Raw genomic sequence first — 23482 nt, forward strand, 5'->3', positions numbered from 1 at the left:
CGGCTGCCTGTAGGGCGGCCCGCGACCATGGAGATATAAACAGCTTTTTATAAGGTAAAAATAATAAAACAAGGTCTTTGTCTGCAATGATTAGACACGTTTTTTATTATTGTCATTAGTGATTATCTCAATTTTGGCTAAAAGACTTGACAAAATCCTACACAATGTGCCTTTAAATACCACAAGTCTTTTCATACAAATCCAAAAACAAATCCAACATTCAGGCGTGTCTGTAAATCTTTAATTTTTTTCTTCTCTTCAGTTTTGGAGTCTGTTGGCAAGTTTTGCATAATTAGATATCTTCCACTATGAGGAATGTAGCGTTTTGGCGTCAGTTTGTCAGTGTGTGTTTCACATATGAGAAGCAGCTCTCTGCTTCCTGCTGTCCCCTGTAAACCACTACACACTCTGACAGGTTGCCAACGTGCACACGCTCCCAGGATGGCAAAGCCAAAACAGCCTTTTTTTTAGGCATCGTTCATTTGAGGTTTATGTCTTCCTAAAATAGAAAAAAATAAAAAAGGTGTTCGTACATCAGGAGGGGAGGTGTTGGCCTTGGGGCAGCGTCCGTGTTGATGGAGGGAGAGTGGGGCCGGCAGGATCTGTGTGTCAGCAGCCTGCATTGCCCACTGGAAGTGCATCACTGGCACATGTCCAACAGCCCCCACCACCCCCCTAATTCTCCTTATCTTCCTCTTTTGTTGTTGCAGCACAGAGAACAGTCCCTTTAGACAGCCACGGGAAAAATCCTATGGAGCTGGACCCACCAGAGGCTGCTCTTCTTCCTCTCTGTCCAAGGGAGAAATAAAATTGCACATTTGCTTCGACACCAAACCACCCCGTCTCAGCTTCTAAATGATTATCACTTTCACTGTTCAGAAAATGCTCCCCTCTCTTCCTGAACGTGCGATTCATGAGAAGGGACGAGTTGTTCTTGCGCCCTCTCACGAAACGTTCAGAGACGATACGCACGCGGGACTCTGGGTTTTTGATTGGATCGGAGGCGTCTCTCTCGCACGCTTTTCTCTGAGAGGAAGGAGCCTGCAGTCTGTCAGCGGAGCTGTCATGGAGGAGCGCTGCTTCTCTTCACTCAAACGGGGAGGAACACAGGAAATACGTTGGGAGGCAGTAAACACCTGCTCTCTCACCCCCCACCCCCCAACACACAAACCCACACGACCACACGTGTTCTTTAAAAAGACACACTTGTTTCTCTCAAGTCTGTTTGATCAACAGCTAACGCCACAACTGGAGTCCAGCTGTTGAGTGTGTGACCATGACACTTTACCTCACACGCAGTAAGAAATTACATGTAACCACTCTTTTTCTTTTTCTTTTTTTTAATTTAAAAGCGAAATGATTATAAAAGTTTCCTAGAAAACATAAATTCTACACTAACATGCGGCTTTATTTTAAGCTTTCTTTTAATTTGAATTTCAGGCCTGGAAGAAGCGCTGGTTCATACTGCGGAGCGGCCGTATGAGCGGTGACCCCGACGTGCTGGAGTACTACAAGAACGACCACTCGAAGAAGCCCATCCGAGTCATCGACCTGCACTGCTGCGAGCAGGTGGACGCCGGCCTGACCTTCAAGAGGAAGGAGTTCCAGGACAGCTTCGTCTTTGACATCAAGACGTCGGACCGCATCTTTTACCTGGTCGCCGAGACTGAGGAGGAGATGAACAAGTGGGTCCGCTCCATCTGCCAGCTGTGTGGTTTCAACCAGTCAGACGAGAGTCACGGTGAGGACACTGGCTTTGTTTTTCTCTTCCATCATCTTTGTTCTAGTTTTAATTTAGAGCAGTGTTTCCCAAACTTTTTATCTTCTGACCCACAAACTATCCATGGCAAAAACTTGTGACCCCAAATATTACTGATCTGAGTACATGAACTTCATTAATAACCCTAAAAACACAGGCTTTTTGACAATCCAAACAGCTTGTACACAAATGTAAATACTTATTTGTACTTATTTTGTGTTTTTGTAATAATTATATGGAAAATATTACATCAGCAATTATTTTATTACCCTTTAAATTTATTTATGGAGATTATCCAAGTTGCTTCATGACCCATAACTGGGTCCCAAACCCAACTTTGGGAACCAAAGTGCAATGGTTCCCAAAGTTTTCAGCTTTTGACCCAGAAAATAACAGTAGCAGAGACCTGTGCTCCCAGCTACTTTTGTATGATAAACATTTGTATCAGGTCAACTAAACATGGGCATAGTAACAATCTTTTTTTATATTACGTTTATCCATTTTAAATATATTAACCTCACTCCTTTGTAACAACTAAGGCAAAAATGTAATTAATTCAGAAAATCTTTTCAGGACCCCATCTTGATTAATTCAGAAAATCTTTTCAGGACCCCATCTTGATGTTTCGGGACCCCACTTTGGGTCCCGACCCCAACTTTGGGAAACACTGCTTTAGAGGACAAACGTTTTACATTCCATAAAGTGAAGTTTTGTATCTCTGTTTATTTTTCCCTTTTAAGGAAACCAGAACTAAATCTGCTCTTTTTATGACATTTTAAATTTCCACCAAATCATATTGAAATGATTTGTCATTTAGACAAACAATCAGAAAAAAAGACAATAAACATAATAATAAAAATAAATCAAATAATGCCTTTCTATTCATAGTCTTCCACTGAGTTTGCTTATTTTATATAAAAAATGTGAGCATCTTAGCTTAGGTTTTCATTTGATGTTTCTGGTAATTACATTTTTTTTCCATGTTATTTAAGAGAGTGGAATAGGAAACCACAGTGCCTGAGCCCATTTATTGATTTTTCTCTTAATTTTCCTTTGTTAAAGTAAGCCTTTGATCTTTGTTTATTATGTACAATAGGATGGAAATTATTACCCTATGGACTTTTTTTTTTACAGAAATGAGGTTATGCATCTAGTGAAAGAGCTTGTATTATGGCTCTGTGGGACATCAGAGCAGCTTCTTTCACACTGAAGCTGACAATAGTAAAGCATGTTGAATCCTTTGAAACTTTCATATGATGCGTTCGTGTGCTAATGTTTTTAAGTAAATCTTAAACCACATAATCAGTTTTGTATAGTTAGAGCAGGGGCGTCAAACTCATTTTCACTGAGGGCCACATGAGCATTCTGGTGGCCCTCAAGCAGTCAGATGTAATTAAAGGGATCCACGATTAATTTATTTGATAAACATTTATTTTAACTGTAAAATAAAGACTGTAAAAATACTGTAGGATGTTCAGTTTTTATCATTTTTAAAATATATTTTAACACGGACAGAGCCATGTTATTTACACGCAAAGCATTCTGGGTAAATGATGACGTGGATAGGTCCTCGGTGCGAGGCTGCTAGCGAGCTATATCCACCCTGAAGGTTAATCTTGGACAATATCTGAYGATCGACTCWTTTAAATGAAACCAGAGAGCGTTGACAGAGAGGAGAAGGTAGAAATGACTCAGCCTGGAACTGAAAATATGGATGGAGGACAACAGAGCTGCTTCATGGAAGAAGAACCTCAGCTTAGCCTGTTAGCTTTAGCTTTAGCACAGACGCTATATTGCTATATATGTATTAGCTCAGCGCTAGCGTGACAAACACACAAGCTAAACTGAGGTCCTCCATCCATATTTTCAGTTCCACTGACTAAAAATATAGTTTTAACTCTAAACATGTTAAAAAAAACTTAGCAGACTGTAATGCTAACAACTAATTGCTAACCCCTAAGATGACTTTCAATCAGTCTGCATCACACGTCTTTGTCACCTTCGAGCTGAAGACTGGTAGGACTGACACAAACCTGTTGTCAGCTTGATAGTTAGCCGTTAGCAGATTCAAAGTTGGCAAAACCTAATTTAGTGGAAGCTAATTGGTCCGCTAACTCTTTTCAAAGTTAGTGAAAAAGCAAATAAAAAGCTAGTAGAATAATCATCATGCATTGTGGGAGATGTAGTTTATGGTCAACGCTGGTTTTAAAGCAGCTTGTTTTAAGACATGAATACAACAATGAAGCAATCGCGGGCCACAGAAAATGCCATGGCGGGCCACATTTTGTCCGCGGGCCTTGAGTTTGACACGTGGGTTAGATTATAGCAACTTTTAATTTCTGCCAACCACAAGAAACTGAGCACTGATTTGAGTGGTGTATTTTTCATCAACCTTTGTGAAAATCCCCCTCGTATATCCCCAAACAAGCAGATTGTATTCATGCTGTTGTTTTCCCGCCATCTGGCAGCTGGTGGACGTTACAATCTTTGTGCACATGGCTGATCATCTGTAACGTGCAACATGTCCAGGTGTGGAATAAATAACAGTTGTGGAGTGTGCAATAAACTTCACATCACAAGATCCCTCGGGTCTATCTTCAGTAATTAGCGAGGCCCAGTGATGCCTCTTGAAGTGTAATCAGTGTAGCTAGCAGGGCCTAGCTGGAGGAAGGGTTTTGAAGGGAAGATGCTTCATCTGTGACAGCTGCAGCAGTGGTTCCAGTTTCTGCAGTCTGAGCAACACGGTATCCTCTTTTTTTTTGTCATGAAACACTGTTTTCACAGAATACTTAAGTTCTTTTTTCAGAGAAACTTTATGTTGTTTATCCTTTCAAATGCATTTTGTTCCCTTTTTAAGCAGTTATTAAATCACAGGGTTGAAGTTCAGATTTTGTTAGTAACTCAAAGCACCCAGACTGAGAGCAAAATCACAATTTTCAGCAGTATTTGTGACTTGGGCTTCAATTTTCAGATAAACAGAGCGTTGCGCTCCAATGCTAACATCATCTTTGAGTGTATCAGTGTTTCAAAGAAATGTTTTAGGGAGATTAAAAATAAAACTGTTACAAGCTCTTTTAAAAATATATATGTTATGCATATCAGTCTGTTTTTTATTGTGCCAATGCATCTTAGGGGAGAAACACGTTTTCCTGATATCTGCTCAGACTGTTTTGTGCACACAAAGATGTGCATCATCATCATCCTTGTTTAATTCTCTGCTCTAAGTCCTCACACGCAGGACCCACAGTTTAAGAGTGGTCAAAGCATGCACAGTATCTTTCTTGTGAAACCTGCTTTGCAGAAGAGAGTTTTTCAGACCCGTTTTTCCAATTCCTCTAGTTGTTGACATTAATGCAGATGAAACTCATCTCAGTACTTTCTTCCTGCTGCCTTGAATCAGGTTGTTCTCAGCTGTGGAAACAATTGCTCACCTACTTTTAGATGTTTTCATCAAGGCAGGTCCACTGCGGAATTGTGTAGTTTTATATGACAAATGAAACAAACTGCTGGAAGTACTGATTGTGTGGGTGTGTAGAAATATATCTTATTTATATATGTATATTAGGGCTGTCAAATGATTAATATTTTGATCTGATTAATCCCAAAGCAGCTGTGAATTAATCATGATTAATCTTAAATGTAATATACATTTCTATTACATATTGATAAAATAAATTACCTGAGTTATTAATTAGTTTTTAATGTTTTTATTTAGAAAAAAAATTGTTGCTCAGACATGATTTTTTGAATATAAAACAGGACCTAAAAATGCTCCAAACATGTTTGAGTCAGTTAAATTTTGTGCAGAATAATGAGGTTAAATCAAGAATTCAAGGATTTTAATTCCAAATGAGAACTACACGAGGAGTGAAAGATAGATACTAAGGTCACAGCTGTCTGCAAAACATAAACAAATAAAATAAAATAAGCCATAAGAAGACAAAAAGAAAAAAAACTGTGCGTAATGGGTTACACATGGAGCTTTTTTTATTTATTTTATTTATTTAACCTTTATTTATCCAGGTAAACTGTTTGAGAACCACTTCTCATTTACAAACATGACCTGGCATGCACTGACATGGAGTGCATTGCAATATACAAACCTACATATTCAGCCATAGTAAAGTGAATGTAAATTTTAATCGCGATTAAAATTTTTAATCTATGCCCATGCAGCACTAAAATTAATCAGAGTTAACTCGATTAATTTCACAGCCCTATATATATATATATATATATATTTTTTTTTTTCTTTTTATATTATATTAAAAAGTGTTCCTGACTAATTTAACCACATGCATTTGGATGCAATGGGCCTCATGCAAGAACCGTTCGTACGCACAGATTTGTTCTTAAGTTGTGCGTACGAGTGATTTAGGAGAATTTGTGGCATTCACCAATGTTTTCGTATTCTACGATTTTTTTCAGATACGAACAAAATTCACGTGTGGTCCAGACCTGTCGTATATTTTACGAGCAGTCAGTGTGCTGTTATCCAGACGGGTTTTCTTCATTAATAACTTTATATTTCGTTAGTTTGAAGATATTTTGAGTTGAAAATAAATTACGGTGCGCAGTGCCGTGTCTTCTGAATAAATGAAAATGATTTAACACAGTTGTTTATACTTTTAGCAGCTCTTTTTATTCCACAGCTGACCTGCTAAAAATGACAGATTTTCTTTTCTGGATCTCTGACAGACGGACTTCAATCTCTGAACTCGTAAAGTTTTTCTTTTTAATTTTCGCTGTCATTTTTCATGAATGGACACTTCCTTGTATCTGAGGCAGGAAACACAGCCTTATATGGTGTTTTTGGGGTGGTAATTATGTAAATAACCTTTCACGTGCACGAGCAGCAGGATACGAACAGGTGAATTTACGCAGCTCATTTACACACTTTTCCTGAAGATAGAAGAGTTTGTTGAATCTGACGTGACATGTTCGTACGAACCCTTTGTACGAACAAAAGTAAGAGAAATTTAGGACAAGAATACAAACATGTTCTTGCATGAGGCCCAATGTGTGCACATCTTGCAAGATCTCACAATTTGATCAAACATAATGTCATTTACAAGGTTTGATCAAAACAAATATAAGTTGTTGGCTATTCAACATGAGACAATCTGAGTTTAAAACTGCCACATGAAAGACGGCGGGCGATATTTATTCCTTCAAGAATAAAAGGCCTTTAGTTCAGCTGACTGTCATGTTAGAAATAGAAAGCTGTGTTTACTACGGTTGTGTCAGAACAAAATGTCATTTTTGAATCAACATTCTTACTGTGTGGAAATTCTTTACACATTTGGAATTTATTTCTGCCCACTCAGATTAGTAGACACCACCTGTCACTGATAGAAGCTGAAGTTGTCAGCAGTCAAACGCAAGCTTTTTTATTTTTTTCCATCTGACGGTTAGCAACCTAAAAACAACCAGCTGCTCTCGCTCCTGTCGCGCAGAGACAGGTCCGCCGGTGTTATCTCAGCTGACGCGAGGTCCTGTGCCTGTCAGAGCTGTTTGATAACGTCACTCCGATGTGTGAATGTTAATTGGAAAAAGGAGCAGAACGAGTCGAACGTCGCTTGATAACAGAGGGATGCAACAGGACGTTACCCGTGTGAGTCACTGTGTCATCTAACAGAGCGGGAATTCCCTCTTAGAAAGTAAACAAGCTGGGTTTAAAACATGAGACTTTAGTTCCCCTTATGGAAATTATGCGCCGACGGAGTCAGCAGAGGATACACACGTTGGGTTTGTTTTCACACAGGAACAGACTGAAGCTGTTAAAGATGGGGGGTATTAAGTATTTTCCAGGCACAAAGTTCAATTCTGTACCTCAGCCAAGTAGCTATGTTACCTTCAGTTGTTCTGAAAATGCTGCACACTGTATATTTAGTGCAACAGCCTGTGTTTCTGAACACTGAAGCAGCTTCTTTATGTTGCACACTGTGCACAATGTCATGAAAATCCTGCAAAATGTCAACAAGATTATTTATGCTTAGCTAGAAAATAACACATCTTAAGGAGTGCAGAAGTGTTTCTGTTTTGTTGGGATTTTTGCCAGCATGTGTTTATATACAGTGGTAGACACTTTGATCTAAAGTCGCTTCTGTCATTCAGTTGGCCCAACCTGAGAGAAAAAAAGGAGGCTGCACCTCACCACCACCAGGAAGGATGGCCAAGGGCAATACATGACAGTTAAAGGTTACACAACCGACTCTCTGTCAGTCTGTTCTGTTTGTTTCAGTTTCTCCCCCACATGCACTTTCCCACATCGTACCCCCAGTGTGAACAAACATTTCTAGTTTTCTGAGAACCTAAATTATTCGTAAGTCTTATACTGTAACATTTACAGTTTGAATTTTCATCAGGTTTATTATTAGAAAGCATAAGAGAACGGATAGACTGTGCAGTTTTATACGGGGCGCCAAGTGTAAAATGAAATGTTAAAAGTTTCACTAACATTTTTCATTATTCATATGTCATTTATTAAGCGTTAGCAGAAGTTAGCATCAGATAACAGGGATGATGTCATCATCCTGCGACAAACATCAACAATGACCGCTGCTAGCCACCGCTATTCATTGCTAACGCTCCTGAAAATATTAGTTTTAGCCTATATGAATATGTTTATTTAAAAAATAAAGTTGAAGACTGAACATCACTTTAATAAAAGAGTGAAAGAAAGCAGCAGAGTGAGGAAAAGTAGTCAGTTTGTTCTCCAGTCGAAGCCTATAGCAGCATAGCTAAAGCACAGCTCGGAAAACCCAAGCTAACCCCAACTATCAGAAAGGAAAGCCTTAAGTCTTAAAAGTAAGCAGTGTGAGTTTTACAAACAGAAACTGGAACATGTTTTCTCACATATTCTCTCACACAATTTGAGAAAGTTAGTATTTAATGCTCAGTGGGCCCCCACAACTTGTAGACAACCCTCCAAAAACGAAACTAGTTTTATCTGTCCACACTCCAGCTGACAGCTCACTCTGTCTTACTGTGTGCACTGTGATACCCAACCAAGATATGGTCCTAAATATATCATACTGTGGTTCACCACAGCCTTTAGGACACTATGTAGTTCCATCTATTCATGCTGTAGCTTTCATTGTGGGCGGGGCTTGTAATTACTGAATGTAACTCAAGTTCTGTGTTCATTGTTGTCCTCAGCATGCTGAGGCTGCTACAACAGAAAAGGATTTAACTAACTTGTGTTTCATAAAACTTGTTTAAAAGTACTCATTGCAAACTGTGGAACTGAAGAAAAATTAATTCTGTTTTTAATGCGTGATCTTGGCTATTCTTCATAATCTAATTGCACAATGACCTATTTTTACCATGATTAAAACTGTGATCAATTGATGCACACTCTGTTTGGAACAGAGTGTACTTATTAAAAGACAAGATTAGTTAACATGTGCCTATCACCACTCATCAGACCCAACAAAAAATTATTTCCTCGTTAGAGTGATAGACTGTTGTAAATCTGGTCACAAGATGGAGAAGATCCTCCCAGTCGATGTGATGTTCTGCCCCTGAGGAGTGGCCTTTACCAAAATATCCCAAGACTGAATAAAGGCCTGTATTTTGGTCCAGATGACGTGTTTGTATGATTTTATTCTTTTGCAATTTAATGCCTAAGTCTAAATCTGTATTTGTCTCCTTGTCTGTCTCACCTCTCAGTAAAAATACGTTTCTTACAAAATCAAAGATGAAACAGGTGATCCCGAACTATCAAGTGGTCCGATTTCAAGGAGGTTACTCTGGTAGTTTCCCAAATATATTGATACCGAATTCTAAAATGTAGGACCACGCTTAATAAAAACAAAACATTTGTGTCTGCATTCATCAAGTTTGAGTGTAAGTACTTACCAAGGGATTGAAATTGTAGGACGTCTGTTTTCCAAAAGGCTCTTCTGTGACCTTAGTGAAGTCAGCCCCCCACTTTTCAAATCTAAAAAAAATGGTGTCAAACATTTGTTCTACGTTTGCAACAAAATTTTTCTTTGTGAAGCTTTTGTTTTGCAGATATTAATGAAAACTTAAAGGTCAACCAGCCCCTCCCCAGATTACCCAAATCAAACAATATTGGAGTGAAGGGTTTGTGCATTAAAGAGATTTTTTGTTTGTGTGGCTATCATTTGAAAGATATTAATAAAATTTTCCAGAGGTTCACCAGCTGACCCACATTTACAAAATCGAAGCAAAAGGTGGAATAGGGAAGTTTAAAACGGGACAATGCATGAGCCTATGTTATCAATGTGTCCCCATTGCTGACCCATTTTCAGTGACTTTGGCTGTTTTTTGGGTAAACGTGGTAAGTATTCATAGATTTTATAAACATTAACCATCAATATGAGGAAAATATGCAGATTTTGATTCTTAGTTTATGATGCTTTTAGGACTGGTCTTTATGTCACTGCAGTGATTATCTTAAATCACTCTGATTTTGCTGTAAAAAATTTAAAAAGCCACCACAGCTAGTAGGCTGACTGACAAAATAAAACCATTTTTTTCTAATCCAGATGAAGTGAATAAAATAGACATTTAACATATAATTTATTAAATATTACACATTCACCAGATGTTGACTTTTATCAGGTGTTTTCCTCTGTTTTGAAAAGAGAGCCTGTCTCTTCTCCTACCAAAGTGCCCTTTAGCTGCATTGATTTTTGTTGAATTAATGACTCCATGGCACTGGGAGGTCAGGTTTCTACAGCTATGGAGCTGTCTGAGGACACATTTCTGTTGCTGCAACCACTCTGCAACTCCCATTAAGCAATAAGGCCAAATGGCTTTAGATGTATGAAGATTCATTTGTGTTTGTTGCAACTGAACTCACCTTTTTATTTCTTAATTTTTGTTGTTTTTTTTTACTAAAACTCTGCTCGTTTCCCCAATTGGACGATTGTTACACTTTCCTTTGTTCTCCAAATCTGCTGTTGGGTGTTAGCACTGTTGTTATCAGACGCTGCTAGCGGCCTGTGCGGCGTGTGTCTGCACCCATAGAGACCCCCACCCACCCCGCTCCCCCGAGCACAATCTAATGAATGGAGCATCATTTTGTCAATCACAGGCTTTGTTCTGCTTTCTGTTTGCTGTTTGAACTCAGAGACAAGGATCATCCCCAGCAAGGGATGGGGATTTTACTCGTCAGCAATCCTTTTTCACGACCGCTCCCCCTGTTTTGTTTTCCTCGTCGTTTTGCCTGTTTTGTTTCTGCCAGTTCTTTTGGAAAGAATACAATGAAAGCTGCCGTTCAACTTTTACCCTGAAGTTTGTCAGGATTTCCAGGGAAAAGGTCTTTAAAACAGCTGCTGACACAATTATTGCAAAAAACGTTTGTTTTTTCAGAACATCCACCATTGAGATGGTGAACAAATTAGCTGCCTGCTGATCATGACTTTGGAGCAGCCAATTGTTGAAATAATAAAAGTAAATTTTTACAGCTGAGTGCATTTTGAAACCAGAACTTCCTCTTTGGATAATTCATAAAAACGAAGCACAACAAAATGGTTTGTACTCTGTGGGAAATCAGAATTTACCAACAGTAGTTAAAGAGGAACCTGCTTGGGAAATGTTGAAGTTGTGGCCATGGTTTACATAATTCACTTTTCTTTTTATCAGCGAATAGAGCTAAGAAATATTGATGTGATCAGTAACTTAAACAGGACTTTCACAGGATGCATCCTGTTTTTACTCTGTAATTTATGGAAGTAATAATTGGGGTATATTGTAAAATATAAAAAGTTAATAAACAACTAATCTCAGGATGTTATTCCAGCATTGTTGCTCATAAACAATTGAACCATTTTTGCAGTCCAGGATCTATTTAAGGTGTCATCCTTTATTTATTTATTAGGTTAGAAATGGCTCAGATGTTCAGCATCTCTGCTTTAAATTAGTTTAATAATGTTTAGTATTGCAGTTAAATCATATGCAAGCTTCACTTGAATGCCATTTTTAACACCTAGCTTCTTTTTTTATAATGCATCATATTAAAGTGCCTGTGACATCAAATTTTTGTAATAAATATGAGTGTATTTTTGGAAAGATGATATTGATCAAATAAGATAAAAAAGATTTCATGCTGCTGAGATGAACAGTTGTTGAGATATTTGCATGTGAAGTAACAGGAAGTGATGTCAAAGGGGAATGTTTGCATGTGAACAGAGCCTTGCTAAAATGGCTAATAACACAGACTGCAGACAAGAATCTGATGTTTCTTTAGATTATTTGAATCACTATCATAGAGAGATTAGAGTCAGAGTTCAAATAATATTGTTTAAATAAACAAAAACCAGGAAGCTTTCTTTCTCAAAGAGTTCCCCTTTGACGTCACTTCCTGTTTCATTTTAGCTGAACCAAATTCAAAAGATAATATTCTTCAATATAAATATATTTTCTTAGACTTTTTGTATTTCATGGATATGCGTGTCACAGGCACTTTAATATTGTTGTTTATTTGCTTCTGGGTCCGTTTGTTTTAAGTATTTTCCCCCTAATTATAAATTTTCATCCCCCTCCCCCTTTAAAATTAGGTGAGCCAAAGTCAACCTCAACCTTAATCGTCTCAACTTTTCATCTTGTCCACCCCGCTGCTGCTCAGCTCCACGATGAATGTTCTGTATGTTCACCACATTACAGAAATGAGGTCAGGCTGTCGAAAACGAGCCGCTGTTTTTCCAAAGTCGCCCGGACTCTCTGTAATTCATTGTCCCCCGATGACGAGTCTCTTCTGTTGATTGATTATTCCAGTGGATTAAGGCAAACCGATGTCACAGTGTGGTCGAGCGGCGGTGCTCACATGATGCTGTGGGGCTTGGGGGGAGGGGAGGGGGGCTCAGGGATGTAATGTCATCAGCCAATCTGCCTCTTGGTTCTCTCTGCTACTGCTATTTTCAGTATGGAGGATGATGCAGCTTTATAACTTTGTTCTCTGGAGATAAACTCCGCCCAGTCCTGGCCTGACCCATCTGAAAGCAGTTTAGCATCGTCCTTATCTTGTTAGCTTCCAAATTTTCACTAACCACCCTCGCGGAGGACCCTGTGATCTTATGGGACATGCTGATGTTCTGCAGCCAGACATGCCAGATTATTTTAGAGCAATGATGTGTGCTGTAGAGAATACAACTACTAATATGTAGTGATTTGTACTACACCTTCTTATAATAAAAATTCACTTGAATAAAAAAATATTTGTTCTCAGGCCGTAAAGCTGTTGCACAGTTTTAGATTAAAATACAACATGAAAACCCTTTTTTATTTTTTTATTTAAATAAATTTTGACATAAGTTACATGACCTTTTTTGTCTCAAGTGTCTCCCCTAATAGCGGGCCACCCCAGAAGGGAGGTTAATTGGCTCTTAGTAAATGTTTGATTCCTGAGGCTGAAAACTCAATCTTTAAAGTAACCATTAAGAAAATTGCAATTTACTAGAACTCTTAATTAAAGTCAGCTGGGCAGAGTGCACCTTCTGTTATCTTTTACACAAATGATATGATGTCATTACAACACGGAAAGAAAAACTTCAAATAACTAATTTTCCTTTAAAGGGTTTGTGAATTTTTCATTTTTTTGTGTGTGTGTGAGAGTAAAATTTGAGATGAAATTAGGGTATGTTCTCATCTAATTTGGGCCAGACTTGGAGGAAATGAGCGCCCAACAAAGACATTCTTGTCATGAGCCATGCTGCATAGTTCTAATTTTGGCCCCCTGAGACCAGCAGCCAGCTTTTATTAGATTACGGCCTCAGAGCCAATGAGACAGAAGGTGATATATTACTGAGTCGAATTGGAAAATTGCTCATGAACTTTGGAGCTCCTTTGACCCAGAATAGTGGTGACTCACTCACCGACCAAAAGGGGGGTCTTTTAATGCACTGCATTAGACTGATTGTTAGCTTTTAGGCTATGGGACCGGTGATTTTTTCCTTTTAGATATCTTGGTATACGCTAATTTGATCAGTGTGTCTTTAATAAAAACATTTTTTTTAATTTTTTGCATTATTTTTACAACCCAAAACATTAGAGCATTATGTGAAATGTAAAAATATAGTTCTATGTACTGTAATTTGCAAATTATTGCTTTCTGTTTGATTTACGTTTTACACAACTCTTCAGAATTGTGGTTCGACTTGTACCAATACAATGACTTTTTGTCACAAGCTGTAGTATGATAAACAACTTCACTTTGGTAACATAGTGTAAATATTACAACTTGACAGTGGGTTCTCCGAGCCAGTGGAGTGGATGTTACTCTGGGTTTCTTTGGGGAAACTGTCATTGTTTTTATTTTGCTGCTTCTTTCTGGATTCTTGATGTGAGTTTCTACAGGGTCTTTGGAATTGCTTTCCAGTGGTGACATACATCATCAGGCCCATTACTGTCAGTGATGAGTCATGTAAGCCATTCCATCAGCAGACTGGACCAGTGATCTTTCATCTTGCTCTTTTCTGACAGCGATTCGAGCAGCTAATCCAAAAATTTCCGACAAACAGAAAAAAATAGCTCTTATCTCTTGCATGCACCCTAAATACTGACAGGACTCCATTTTGGCGTTTTGCAGATAATTTTCTGCTTAATTATAGTGCCAGTTTTTGTTTTTGCAAAGCAGCTTTCCACAGCAGAGGGGCGGTGAGGATCTGTCTTTTGACAACAAATCAATATATCTAGCCGTATTAGAGGGGCTTGTGCTCACCACAGTGGATGAAAGCTTTTACAAAGCTTTTTGTGGAGAAAGGAGATGGTGCCTAACCAGTCCAGAGAGAATGGAATCACTCAGAACAACGGTGTAATTGAGGATTGCTGGGGAAGGAGGGGGGGAGGGGGGAGTCCCTGCCTGTGCTGCTGTGGGTTGGGGGCATCTCACTGGTGTCCACTGGCCTGGAGACCTCATAACAGAGGCTTCCCCCCACCCCAGGCATGAATGTGGCCTCATTCAGCTACCGGACTTCAGAACTCAGGCCTCCGACTGCCCCACACACATCCATGCCCTCACTACACATTAATACGTTTTCCAGCTCAGATCTTGACCCTTTGACTTTTGCTGTCTTCTCAAAGGGAGGCTGATGCATACTCTTTTTGTAATTCTTACAAATGAGTAGAATAGTGAACTGATTCAAATGTTGGGATAAAGATCTATTTATCTTACAGCTGAGTAAAGAAAATAGCTTATCCTGAAATGACTTGGTTTCTTTGACTTTGGCAGTTTTTACTTTAAATAGGTTGAACCAGTTGCACCAAAATTACTTGATTATTGGTGTAAATTCAGCGCGAAGATATTTTTTCCTACAGTCGTTGCATTTACTGCACAGTAAAGGATAGAAGTGAGCTTCAGCAGCAGCTGAGCCGTTCTGTTTTTTATCTTGCAGCTACTGTTGCACCCAGCACCACCGGTCGATAGATCAGTAGACCGCCCACTCTCCGCTCACAGAGCACCTCCTCGTTTTGGCCTCCCGCCCAGTCCGTTTCCAACATCCTCATCTCAGATTTGTCTTTTCTTTGTAGTCGATGGAAAAATCAGGGGATGTCACACAGAAAAAAAAAAAAACAATAAGACTGTAGCACCGCATTGTCCACACCGTCCCTCGCTGCAGAACAATGGTCGACTCAATAAAATCAAACAAAGCACATTGACCCGGGTTTAACTCGGATCATGTGCTGATCAACCATTGGCTCTCTGTAGCTCTGAAAGCAGAGGGATGCTGTTTTCTGTCCTCCCTAGAGACGGATCTCTCTCCCGTATTGATTGCAGTGCAGACGAAAGGGTAATGAGTACAAGACGGCACAAGACCCTAAACTCTCATGTGGATATAAAACTGGCCATTTTAAGTCGCAGACTGTGACAGCAAAAAGAAGTTTAAGAGTTGTTAATTTCCGTTGCTTACCCAGTTTTCATAAAAAGCTGCTAAAAAAGTAATAAAAATGTTATGAATAAGCAGTTTCTCCAATTTCTGTTTGCCCGCAGACAGCCGATTGCACCATATGCCTCGATCTGTTGGACCAGATGTCGCCGGCTCCGCGGCCCCCGTGAGCGCAGAGCGCAAGTCGTCGGCGCCCGTCCACTCCAGCCAGCCGGTGCTCTTCACCTTCGACGTGCCCGTGCGCCACTCGCACCACGGCTCCCTGTCCAACAGCGCGCCTCAGGACTACCTCCTCCTCCACCAGTGCATGAGCCGGAAGACGGAGAGTGCACGGTAAAAAGTCACGACCCGCAGACGTCCTGTGTTAGTTTCCTGTTTTCCGTTGTTGCAGGTCAACACGCAGATTTACAACGCTTCCTCAGCTCCGGAGCCCCTAAGGGTTAAAAAAAACCTACTGTTTCAGGGGAAGAGTCATCTGCTTGTGTGTGTCTGCATGTGATAAAGCATCATGAAAAGATGACATCAAACTGAAGTCATTACTCTAAAAATAGACAGTGGCAACAAAACAGAGTTGTATTTTTTCATATTTACTAAAAATTCATTTTATGTGGAAAATTAGCATAGAAAATAGTTTGGATACTTTTAATCAGCTATTGCTGCAGAGCAGGAAGAAAACAACACTGTACCTACACTGAAACATAGGGGAGATTGGCACAGGGTGTCTTGAATCTGTGGGGGGTATGTACGGTGAAATCTCAAGACTATTAAGGCATTCTGGAGTAAAATGAGCTGCCCAGTGTGAGAGGTCTTCTGAGCCCTGATCGAAATGTTGTTGAACCTTTGAGAGGTGGGCCAAAATACTTGTGGACAGATGCAGAAGTCAGAGTTACAGAAATCATTTGATTACAGTGATTGCCTCAAAAGTTGTTAAATTAAGGGGATTAGTGCTGCAAGATATTGGAAAAAATTATAATGCAATTTTTTTCTAATCCTGTGATATGCAGCGGGTAAAATAAGTATTGAACACGTCAACATTTTTCTCAGTAAATATATTACTACAGGTACTAATGACATGAAATTTTCATCAGATGTTGGTAACAACCCAAGTGATCCATACATACAAAGAAATCAAACCATAAATGTCCAGAAATGAAGTTATTTGTAATAATGTGGAATGGCACAGGGAAAAAGTATTGAACACATGAAGAAAGGGAGGTGTAAAAAGGCATGGAAAGCCAAGACACCAGCTGAACTCTCTCAGTAATTAGAAAGCAAGTCTGCCCCTTGTCAGTGCAAGTTAATATCAGCTGGTTCAGACCCAAATGATGGCCAGGTATCACACAAGAACCATCTGATGATGGGTAAAAGTAAAGAGCTCTCTCAAGACCTTCACAACCTTATTGTTGCAAAGCATAATGATGGCATCGGTTACAGAAGAATGTCTAAACTTCTGAAGGTTCCAGTGAGCACTGTTGGGGCCATAATTCAGAAGTGGAAAGAACATCATTTCACCATAAACCGACCACGACCAGGTGCTCCTCACAAGATTTCTGACAGAGGAGTGAAAAGAATGATCAGAAGAGTTGTCCAAGAGCCAAGGACCACTTGTGGAGAGCTTCAGAAAGACCTGGAATTAGCAGGTACGATTGTTTCAAAGAAAATAATAAGTAATGCACTGAACCACCATGGCCTGTATGCACGCTCACCACGCAAGACTCCACTGCTGAAGAAACAGCATGTTGAAGCTCCTTTAAAGTTTGCTGCACAACATTTAGAAAAGCCTGTGTAATACTGGAAGAATATAGTCTGGTCAGATGAGACCAACATTGAACTGTTTGGATGCCAGAATACACATCATGTTTGGAGGTCAAATGGCACTGCACATCAGCCCAAAAACACCATACCAACAGTGAAGTTTGGAGGTGGGAACATCATGGTGTGGGGCTGTTTTTCAGCATATGGTACTGACAAACTTCAAATAATTGAAGGAAGGATGAGTGGAAAAATGTACAGAGACATTCTTGATAAAAATCTGCTTCCATCTACCAGGATGATGAAGATGAAATGTGGCTGGACATTTCAGCAAGACAATGAGCCCAAACACAAAGCCAAGGAAACTCTCAGTTGGTTTCAGAGAAAGAAACTAAAGCTGCTGGAATGGCCCAGCCAATCACCTGACCTGAATCCAACAGAAAATCTATGGAAAGAACTAAAGATCAGAGTTCATAGAAGAGGTCCACGAACAAGATTTGAAGACTGTTTGTGTGGAAGAATGGGCCAAAATCACACCTGAGCAATGCATGCCACTAGTTTCTCCATACAGGAGGCGTCTTGAAGCTGTCATTGACAACAAAGGCTTTTGTACAAAGTATTAGATAAATTTCAGTAAGTGTGTTCAATACTTTTTCCCTGTGCCATTCCACATTATTACAAATAACTTCATTTCTGGACATTTATGGTTTGATTTCTTTGTATGTATGGATCACTTGGGTTGTTACCGACATCTGGTGAAAATTTCATGTCATTAGCACCTCTAGTAATATATTTACTGAGAAAAATGTTGACGTGTTCAATACTTATTTTACCCGCTGTATATTGTGATATTAAAAAAAACAGTAATTTTCAACAATTCAGTTGAATAACATTATAAGTTCCTCTGCTGTCTTGTTGACGATGAATCTGCACCAAACTTACCTGTTTTTTTCTCTATATTTGAGAGTTCTTCTAGTTTTATTTTAATGGTGGCTTTTATTGTGCCGGGACCTGAGCGTGTTTCCTTCTATGGTGCAAACATGAACTGCGTTAACATGTTGCCTCTGGGGCTGTGTCTCAATTCACGGGCTGCATCCTTGTGAGTACGTAGCCCACCTGGACCACGTGGGCCGCATCCCACCCAGTCCAGGTAGGCTTCATGAAACGGCTGTGATGTGTGTTTTCACAGGTCTTTTCACTGGTAGAATAACTTCAGTTAAAACATGTAAGTAAATAAAAGAAACATGAATAATTTGGGTTTAGCGGCCGACAACTGCGCTCTCATGAGGATGCAGCCCCTGAACTGAGACACAGCCTGTGTTGAGCTTAGGTTATGTTTGTGCCATGCTAAATGTTAGCATTGATGCTAAACCATAAGAACTCTTTTCCTCCTCGTTTGAGTTCTCGTTTTTAGTTGCAGCTGCTCCTGCCGTTGGAAACATGTCAGAATAAAAGCTTCAACACATGACAGATTAGATTTATGGTTTTTACATATTGCTTTCTTTTGCCTCCTACATCCAGGACCTACGATGGGACTGCTGTGCACACGTACATTATGACAATGATATCTCGTGTTTGTCATTAGTTTATTTTTTAAAAATATTTCCGTTAAACCACAATGATTTTCATTAATCTTTTTGCCAAATTTAAGTTATTCCGGTGTCCACAGTGGCTTTTTCTTTCTTTAACTAAAGGGTGCAAACAAATTTATCTGTGTCCGTACTCAATAAGCACGATAAAAAAAGACCCCAAAACGTTAGTTTTATGACCGAATTTCTCTTTAAGAACCACCTCACCTTCTGCCATCCAGCCCGTTTCTGAGAAGCCAAAGGAAGCTGTAATAACGATGCCATTCAGCAGATAAGCCTGTGCCGTGGATGATCAATGAGGCTCAGGCAGCAATTCATCTCTTCTGTAGGTTTAGATTCACCCGGGGTGGGACTGCACTCTCAACCGCACAGTCTGCACATAAATCTGCTGCGTTGGGGACTTTGTTCAAACCAGAAAATCAAACCTTATAATCCATCTCTTTAGCTTTTATGTAAATGTATCCGTCATCGGCTCGTGCCTCATGAGCTGGTTAATCAAGACGAGCATCTGGTGGCGGGGCTGTGATTCACGTCAGAATGGAAAATCTCCGGGTCCGCTGACCAGTGCTGGGAATGAATCCAAGTGAAAAGCTTTCTTTCAACCGGGATGAAGGATTGTGCAAAGAACAATATTACTGATTGGTTGAGAAAATGAATTGTCATAAAGAAGCAGAAGCTTAAAGTGTAGCTAACACGTTCAGAATCGTAGCATGAGTAATGAGACATCTTGTGTTGGCACAAGCCAGTTAGAGGGGGCCATTGCTCAACTAACAGTCCAGAAATGTCTCAGCTTTTTGTGCTGCTCTTGTTGGTACTCAAGGTCAAGTCTTGTAAAGAAGGCAGAGTAAATGAGGCACGTCCCCTGAGTGTCTTACTGGGGCTGGGAAACTCTGGGAAAGTTGGAGCATTTGCCTTTCTTAACACGAATGCCCTCTCCTTGTCTGCGTCCTCAAAACATGGATGAAACAAAAAGTGTTTTGAGTAAATGTGAAAATAGTGAAAAAAAAGTCAAAAGAAGATGTTTGTTGTGCTGAAACCTACAGTAGAATTAAAGTGATATGGCGCCATCTAGTGGTGGTTTTGGATAACATTAAAATGACATGAAACACTTGTGTGAAAGTTTTCCTTTTCAGGCTTCTGTTTGTAAAAATGCATTCAGACACCGTGGGAAAAGGCCACACTACAAACAACTTACGTGTGTATTTTTGCCTTTTTTTTTTACAGAAGTGCCAGTTTTTCCACACGAAGCAATATGTTCGTCGGGAACGACTCTCCCGTGCAGAAACTTTCCTACGGTTTTTCACACTGTCTGAACGGCACGGGTGCTCAGCTGCACGGCTTCTACAGCCTCCCCAAACCTGGAAAGCATCACTTGTCGGTGCACGACGACTCCCTGCAGGAGGCCTGCTACGTTCTCCCGCGCGGCTACAGCTCCGAGGCGCCGTCCCACAGCGCTCTGGGCGATTCCGACTTCGAGAGCGAGGAGGTGTACACCTTCAAAACCCCCTGCAACGCCCTCGCCACGACGCACGGCAGCGAGCGGTCGCCTGACAACTACGACTTCCCCACGACCCCCGGCTCCTTCTATCAGATCCCCCGAACGTTTGATAAGAATCACAACTCCTTGACTCCCTCCAGCTCCGAGTCCTCCTGCGCTCCTCCACCCAGGCCGCCCAAACCCAGCCAGGGATCTGAGGGGCAGTGGGGCAGTCCCCATTCTGCAGGGAGCCAGAACGGAGACATGACGTCTTCTGTGTCGACCATCCCGCGCAGGAATACTCTTCCTGCTGTGGAGAACATCAGGCTGCACAGAGGTAGGAAAACTTTTGATCTATGTGCCAAAAACACAACCTCATCTGACTGACAACTCTTCTGAATTCATTCAGTATTTATTCATTTCATTAAAAAAAAAACATATTACATACAACAAAACGATACAAATCAACTTCTAATCCCCAGTTTCCTGTTTACAAATTTTGATTTGATCAGTCCGCCCCTTTGCAGTATTGACCCTTTGCAGCTACGTCACCTGATCACGAGGTGGCGTCGTGACTGACGTCAGAAGAGAGGGAGGGGAGTGTCGAACTGTCATCGGGGTCCCAAGTTCATTTTATTTTAGGACGTTTTATTTTCATACACTCAGAAATAGGCATGGGTATGAAATTACGACAGTATGTTAACCTTGGGCAAAAATGTCACGGTTTTGCGGTGTGATGGTATTATGATTACAGCCACTGCTATATAAAGTACCTCAATGTGATACTTGAGTAAAAGTACAAGTGTCTTATAAAAATACTTTAGTAAAAGTTAAAGTCTTCTGTAAGAATATAATGTAAGTAAATTTCTGACACAAAATCTACTTAAGTATTAAAAGTAAAAGTACTGAGTAAAAGTGAGCAGTTAGATTTTCCTAAAGGACATTTAATGGGAGGTGACTTCTCCAAAAATATTTTTTCTAATGGCGTGCAGCTGTCATGGACTGTGTACAAAGTAATACGGTGTCAGAATTGTATATATTTATACTTCTCATCCAACCACAAATAAATTTATTCTTTCCAGGAGCCACAATTTATCAGGATAGTATTTTTTTTAAATAATAAAAACAACAATAAACAGTAAAATAGGAGAAACAACTTTCTACTTCTTACCTTTTTTAAACTTTTTTTTTAAATGTAATGAGTAGAAAGTACAGATAATTGTGTAAAAATATAATGAGTAAAAGTAAAAAGTACACTGAAAAATAATTGCTCAAGTAAAGTACAGATAACCAAAAATTATAATTAAGTACAGTAACAAAGTATTTGTACTTAGTTACTTTACAACTCTGATAACAGCTCTAAAAATTAGGTTTTGAATTTGTATTTAAAAACAAAAATAACTTTTCTATTATCATATTCAACTTCAATTATCTTTGGAAGCTGTTTTTAGATCTCAGAGGTGTTATGCTGAAATTTTATTTACCCGTGTGCATCTGTGCTTTATTGATTTTTAGCATCTAATGCAATTAGATTAAACTGATAAAGTTTACGTCTAGTAAAATAACTGCTTTTCTGTTGCTTTATTATTTAAGACTAATCAGTGTATACTGCACGACAAGTCTTTTTATTGAAGTAAAGTATGACGTTGGGAGTTTTTCTTGTGTTTTAAATTTCGGCGGTATACCTTGAAACCGGTATTCGTCCCATGCCTGCTCAGAAAGTCCTGTTGAGTGGAACTTTATCAGACGGCAGAAAGGATTTGACGAGTCAGCACTTTCTCTCACACATTTTACAGTGAACTGAAAGCTGAAGTTTCAAACCTTCACAGCCCGATCCACGTCCTCACTAATGAATTTAGTCTTTTCTTTTTTTAATCAATTATTTCGTCAGCTGTTGAGCTAATCGGTGCTGTGTTGTAGGCAGCGTAGTGCGGAGCACTGGTGGGACGTCTGTCTATTGAATTTCTTTAAAAGTCATATCGTTGTTGAAATATTTTCTACCCTGACATAATCACTGAATTATTGTTCAGCACCATTAAGAAGAATATGAATGTTAATCTTGTAAAAAAAATATTCACTGCAAATCCGTGAATGCACCAAGAGCTGCCAGTCCTTACTGCTCATAGCATCGCCGTCTTCAGTCCTCGTCCAAAGGTAGGCAATAAACTGGCAGGTTTGGTTTGTTTCCTGGTTCGATTGTACAGCTCACCACTAGAGATCGACCGATACAGGTTTTTGAAGGCCGATACCAATTTTTTAAACATCAGTCTAACCCAGTGGTTCCCAAACTTTTTGTCTTCTGACCCACAAAATATCTATGGCAAAAACTTGTGACCCCAAATATTTCTGGTCTGAGTACATGAACTTTGTTAATAACCCTAAAAACACAGGCTTTTTGACAACCTAAACAGCTTATACACAAATATAAATACATATTTTTACTTATTTTGTTTTTTTGTAATAATTATAGGGAAAATATTACATCAGCATTTATTTTATTACCCTTAAAATTGATTTCTGGAGATTATCCAAGGTGCTTCATGACCCATAATTGGGTCCCAAACCCAACTTTGGGAACCAAAGTACAATGGTTCCCAAACTTTTCAGCTTTTGACCCACAAAATAACAGCAGCAGAGACCTGTGCCCCCAGCTATTTTTGGATGATAAACATTTGTATCAGGTCAACAAAACATGGGCATAGTAACAATATTTTTTATACTACATTCATCCATTTCAAATATACTAACCTCAATCATTTGTAACAACTAAGGCAAAAATGTAATTAATTCAAAAAATCTTTTCAGGACCCCATCTTGATGTGGGGTCCGGACCCCAACTTTGGGAAACATTGGTCTAACCGATACGCCGATACGTGCAGCCGATATTATTTGGCTGATTCTTGAAGCTGATACGGCCTTTTTCTTCCTCCATTAACATGATAAAAATAAGAATGATAACAAATGTTACACAAGTCATAATTTAAAACAAAACAAACAAAAAAAATAAAACATTTATTAACTAAGCCTTGTCTGATGCAGGCTGTATTAA

General features: G+C 39.5%; 1 protein-coding gene across 3 annotated transcripts in view; it reads left to right on the forward strand.

Annotated features, from left to right (window-relative positions):
- Positions 1 to 23482, forward strand: part of gab2 (GRB2-associated binding protein 2) — a 60889-nt gene that overhangs the window by 27913 nt on the left and 9494 nt on the right. For all 3 annotated transcript variants that reach the window (XM_014012779.1, XM_014012780.1, XM_014012781.1), the window contains exons 2-4: positions 1441 to 1741; positions 15720 to 15948; positions 20181 to 20770. In XM_014012779.1, coding sequence (XP_013868233.1) covers positions 1441 to 1741; positions 15720 to 15948; positions 20181 to 20770 — 1120 coding nt within the window. The remainder of the gene's footprint in view (positions 1 to 1440; positions 1742 to 15719; positions 15949 to 20180; positions 20771 to 23482) is intronic.

Source organism: Austrofundulus limnaeus, unplaced genomic scaffold (assembly GCF_001266775.1).
Source record: "Austrofundulus limnaeus strain Quisiro unplaced genomic scaffold, Austrofundulus_limnaeus-1.0 Scaffold94, whole genome shotgun sequence".
Taxonomy (NCBI): Eukaryota; Metazoa; Chordata; class Actinopteri; order Cyprinodontiformes; family Rivulidae; genus Austrofundulus; species Austrofundulus limnaeus.